The sequence below is a fragment of the Ursus arctos genome, unplaced genomic scaffold (assembly GCF_023065955.2).
Source record: "Ursus arctos isolate Adak ecotype North America unplaced genomic scaffold, UrsArc2.0 scaffold_22, whole genome shotgun sequence".
Lineage (NCBI taxonomy): Eukaryota > Metazoa > Chordata > Mammalia > Carnivora > Ursidae > Ursus > Ursus arctos.
The window spans coordinates 19,313,944-19,319,711 of record NW_026622897.1 but is presented as its reverse complement, the minus strand read 5'-3'; the positions used below and the strand labels follow the sequence as shown (position 1 = coordinate 19,319,711).

General features: G+C 36.3%; 1 protein-coding gene across 1 annotated transcript; it reads left to right on the top strand.

The window, feature by feature from the left end:
• The first annotated feature begins 371 nt into the window (after positions 1 to 371).
• On the top strand, positions 372 to 1,316 carry LOC113259749 (olfactory receptor 8B12-like). Its single transcript, XM_026505243.2, has one exon. It carries the CDS (start codon positions 381 to 383, stop codon positions 1,314 to 1,316), a length of 936 nt encoding a protein of 311 aa, XP_026361028.2. The 5' UTR covers positions 372 to 380.
• Positions 1,317 to 5,768: the final 4,452 nt, after the last annotated feature.

Here is a 5,768-nt window from a genome sequence, read left to right as displayed (position 1 = left end):
GATGGATGAGAGCCAGTGGAGAACAGCACCATGACTCCAAGCAGAAGGAGGGTGAGTGCTGCCTGACCTGGTCTGTCCTGTAGCAGAGGGGGTAAATGCTCAAACCCAGGAGCCAGACCGCCTAAGTTCACCTTCTACTGTAACTCAACAGCATCGGGACTTGTGCAAGTCACTTAGGTCCAGGGTCCTCGTCGGTGAAATGGGGATAATCATAATGCCACACAGCGTTTAGAACAGTGCCTATCCCATAGTTAGTACTCAGTAAACGTTCCTATCCTTGTCTTCTCTATGTCAGTCCCTGCACTTCCATGGTGTGTAGCCTTTCTCTCTTTGTCTCAGTGACTTGTTTCTTTTTCCCTTACAGACCTTCCTAGAGGACAATGGCTGCAGATAACAACTCCTCTGTGACAGAGTTTATCCTCGCAGGCTTAACAGATGATCCAGAACTCCAGATGCCCCTCTTCTTCCTGTTTCTAGGTTTCTATGTGGTCACGGTGGTGGGGAACCTGGGCCTGATAACCCTGATTGGGCTGAATTCTCACCTTCATATTCCCATGTACTTTTTCCTCCTTAACTTGTCCTTCATAGATTTTAGCTTCTCTACTGCCATCATCCCCAAAATGCTAATGAGTTTTGTCTCCAAGAAGAACATAATTTCCTATGCAGGGTGTATGACTCAGCTCTTTTTCTTTTGTTTTTTTGTCTTTTCTGAATCTTTCATCCTGTCAGCGATGGCATATGACCGCTATGTTGCCATCTGTAAACCACTGCTGTACACAGTCACCATGTCTCCTCAGGTGTGTTTACTGCTTTTGTTGGGTGTTTATGGAATGGGGGTGTTTGGGGCTGTGGCCCATACAGGAAATATATTATTTTTGACCTTTTGTGCTGACAACCTTGTCAATCACTATATGTGTGATATCCTTCCCCTCCTTGAGCTCTCCTGCAACAGCTCTTACGTAAATGTACTAGTTGTCTTCACTGTTGTGACCATTGGCATTGGGGTGCCCATTGTTGCCATTTTTATCTCTTATGGTTTTGTTTTTTCCAGCATTTTCCATATTAGCTCCACTGAAAGCAGGTCCAAAGCCTTTAGTACTTGCAGTTCTCACATAATTGCTGTTTCTCTCTTCTTTGGGTCAGGAGCTTTTATGTACCTCAAACCACCTTCTATTTTGCCCCTTGACCAGGGGAAAATGTCTTCCTTGTTCTACACCATTGTTGTGCCAATGTTCAACCCATTAATCTATAGTCTGAGGAATAAGGATGTCAAATTTGCCCTGAGGAAAACCTTGGGCAGAATAACTTTCTCTTGAAAAAATATTAGAAATGAGATCCAAGGATTTTTTTTTAATTGCAGTGTTTTTATTACTATTATTTATTGTTATTCTCACTTTTTTCAATGAGGAATCCAAGCTCCAGTGCTTTCTTTCTATACTATATGGCAGAGGAAATTTTAATTTTCTTTACCAAATGTACTGATTCACCCCTAACCAAATACCCCAATTCTTCTTTACTTTATGAAAAATACTTCCTGCAATTATAGAGTATTCAACATTGAATGGGCTTAGGAATCATTTGATCTAGTGCCTTTATATAATATATCACACTTTACAGAGTCAGAAACATTCATATGCTGCCCAAGAACATAAAACTACCTGGTGTGCCAGAGCTCAGACTGAAATGTTTGCTTGAATCCCAATCCAGTTTGTTTTCCCCTATGCCATGTTTTTTTTGCCTCATTTCTTTCTTGGAAGATTTCATTTCACATGTTGGTTGACCTAGCACATTTAAGTTATGAATATATTCACAGTAATTTCATGCACTTTTCACAGGATAATTTTAATATATCACATTTTGCAAGAGAGTAGGAGGTGAAAAATTTCGTTGAGTTGGTCTTGGCAAAATGACAAGACAGTGTTTGATGAATTTTGTAGTGTGTAAGTGGAAAGTATGTTAGATTTCAGAGAGGCAAGTATGGTGTCCACTGACTTGGTGGGTGGAGCCCTACAGACATAGTTTAGTGAATTAGAACTTCCAGGGGAGAGAAATGTAATTTTATGGGGTGTAAAAATGTGTGGTAGAGGTGTCATATGTATTTCAAGACTAACAGAGAAAGAATTTGGAGTCTTATTTCAAGGGTTACCTTGGCTGTGGTCTAAGATAATTGGGAGCAGCACTATCCAATATGGCAGTCACTAGCTGTGTATGGCACTGAGCATTGAAACTGAGACACACTACAAGTCTGGAATGTAATTGTCAAATATACACTGGATCTTTGAAGGATTAATATGAAAAATAATGTAAGATATCTCACTGACAACTTTTTATGTTGATTACATGTAGAAATAACATTTTGGATATATTATGTTGAATAAAATGTATTATTAAAATGAATTTATCTGTTTAGTTTTTTTAATGTGTCTACTAGAAGGTTGAGAATTACATATGTGGCTTGCATTATATTTTTACTAAATAACACTGGTGTGGAAGATGTAACAGAGGACCAGGTAGTTGTGGGGAGATATTTAGTTATCAGAGCAGCACCAAGCTTCTGCTTATTAGGAAAAGCAAGTGCTACTAAATTTTCAGGCATTGCAGATAGCCATCATATTTTAATAATGGTGCACATGGGGAAGGGATGGTGATCTCAGGATAAGTTAATAAATCTACAGTATTATGTAATGGGAAAAAAACCATTATATATATATAAAAAAACAAAAGAACAATTTTTTTTTGGTGTAAATTCACCATTAGTGGTAAGATTTCTTTGGGAAGCAATGATAAGTGAAGTGCTGGGGAAATATTTTTACTTATGAACTTTTCCTTAGGAAAGTTCTCTTCTAGTGGGAAATAAAGGAAGTTTGGATAAGTGTTTAATTTTGCCTTTTGATTTTGGTCAGTGTTGCTACAATGAAAATAAGAAACACATGGGGGAGGACTGTATTTAGATGGGACTGAATAGATACCTGAATTCAGGGGACCTAGAATTGAGGTGTGGGGTGGTGTACTGGGTATATATTAGGTATGCAGTACAATGTAAGTAATGAAAGAGAACAGAAATCCTTCTTTAAAATTTTTTGTAGCCTAACTTTCATAATAGCAAAGTGTACAAATCTGAAGTGTATAGCTCATTGAATTTTTGCATGTGTATATGTAACCACAGCCTATATAACAATGTAAAACATTTCCATCCACTTTAGAAAGGCTTCTTTTGCTCCTTTCCAGTAAATACTATCTGCCCTCATCCCCCCTGCCCCAAGGTATCCACTATTATGACTTTCATTATCATAGGTTAGTTTCGCCTATATTTGAACTTCACATAAACGTATACTCTGTTGTTTCTGACTTCTTTACCTCAGCATAAAGCCTGTGATAATCAACTATAGTGTTGCAGATATGGGTATATTATTTATTTTTATTGTTGTGTGGTATTCCATTATGAGAATATACAATTATTTAGACTGTTAATGAACAGATAGTTTAAGTTTTAGCCCTATGGTTAATAAAGTTTCTACAAAATTTTTTTTATCATGCATCTTGATTGAAGTATGCAAAAATTTCTTTTGGATATATACTTAGATATGGATTTGCTGGATAATACAGTAGGTGTATGTTTAGCTTTTATAAATACTGTCAAAGTGTTTTAAAAAATATTTGAGTCAGTTTGCACAGCTATCAACAATGTCCAAGAGTTCCAATTGCTGCACATCCTTATTGACATTTAGTCTTTACATTTTATCCATTCCGATATGTGTAAGCAAAATGTCTTTTGTTTTAATTTTTATTTTCCTGATGTTGAGCACCCTCTAACGCGGGTATTGGCTGTTTGGATATCTTCTTTCATGAAGTAATTATTCAAGTCTTTTGACCATTTGAAGAATAGGGCTGTTAGCTGCTTTTCCTATTGATTTGAAGGAATTAAAAATTCTACATGTAAGTACATATATATGTGTAATTGTATATATATATGTATGTGTGTTATGTATATGTGCACATGTGTAATATATATCAATAATATATGCATACATAATGTATACACACATCTTTATCTCAATCTATCTCTCTCTATATCTATCTTCTCCCAAACTATGTCTTGCTTATTATTAATGATATCTTTTGATAGCAGAGCTTCTTAATTTTGATGAAGGTTGATTCATCAGTTTTGCCTTTTATGGTTAGTGCTGTGTCCTATTTAAGAGAACTTTTACTGTTCTTCTTGAGGTCAGAAGAACAGCAATGTGAAAGGGTATGAGTAAGAAGGAATAACAAGTCTCCTGATCTTCTGGCTTCACTCTATGCTTATATTACCCCTTCCTCCATTTGGTTGATGCTTTGTAGGGACAGAGCACTTGAAGCCTGAAGGTGCCAGGATTACAAGTATTTTCAATTCAATAGACATATATTTGTTTATTTATCCATTTTCATGTTTTAAAAAGAGTTTAAGAAGATATAATTGACATACAATTAACTACAATGTTTAAAGTGTTAATTCTGATAAATTTTGACATATACAGACTCATGAAGCCACCACCACATTCTTTTCTCTCCCTCCTGCCTTCTTCCATTGCCTACTGCTTTTGAGGAACCACTAATTTGTTTTCTGTCACTCTTGTTTTCATTATCAGGATTTTTATATAAATAGAATGGTTCAGTATGTACTCATTTTTGTCTGCTATCTGTTACTCAGTATAAGTATTTTGAGATTCTTCCATATTGTTACATCAATGATAATTAATTACTTTTTATTACTGAGTAGTATTCCATTGTATGGATATACTACCATATGTTTGTTCACTCACCTGTTGATGGGCATTTGGGTTGCTGTCAGTTTATGGCTATTGAAAACAAATCTATTATAAACATTCATGTACAAGTCATTGTATGGACATATCCTTTCATTTCTCTTGGGTAATAAATAAAAGTGGAATGGTGAAGTCACATGATAGGTATATGTTTGACTTTTTTAAGAAAGTGCCAGACTGTTTTCCAAGGTGGTTGTACCATTTTACACTTTCACCAGTAGTGTTTGAGACTTTCAGTCCCCCATATCCTCACTAACACTTGGTATCGCCCACTTTTTAAGTGAAGACATTTAAATAGGTGTATGGTGGTATCTCACTGTGGTTTTAATCTGCATTTCCCTAACAAGTAATGATGCTGAGTACCTTTTCATGTGATCATTTGTCATCCATATATCTTTTTGGTGAAATGTTTATCCAGCCTATTTGCCCATTTAAAAGTAGGTCATCCACAGGCAGAAGAATGAGACTGGACCACTTTCTTACACCACACACAAAAATAAATTAAAAAATGGATGAAAGACCCAAATTGTGAGACAGGAATCCATCAAAATCCTAGAGGAGAACACAGGCAGCAACCTCTTGGACCCCAGCTTCAGCACCTTCTTGCTAGACACATCTCCAGAGGCAAGGGAAACAAAAGCAAAAATGAACCTTTGGGATTTGATCAAGATAAAAGCTTCTGCATGGCAAAGGAAACAGTCAACAAAACTAAAAGGCAACCTCTGGAATGGGAGAAGATATTTGCAAATGACATATCAGATAAAGGGCTAGTATCCAAAATATAAAGAACTTACCAAACTCAACACCCAAAAAACAAATAATCCACTCAAGAAATGGGCAGAACACATGGAAAAAATGCTCCATATCACTCGGCATCAGGGAAATACAAATCAAAACCACAGTGAGATATCACCTCGCACTGGTCAGAATAGCTAAAATTAACAAGGCAGGAAACAAAAAATG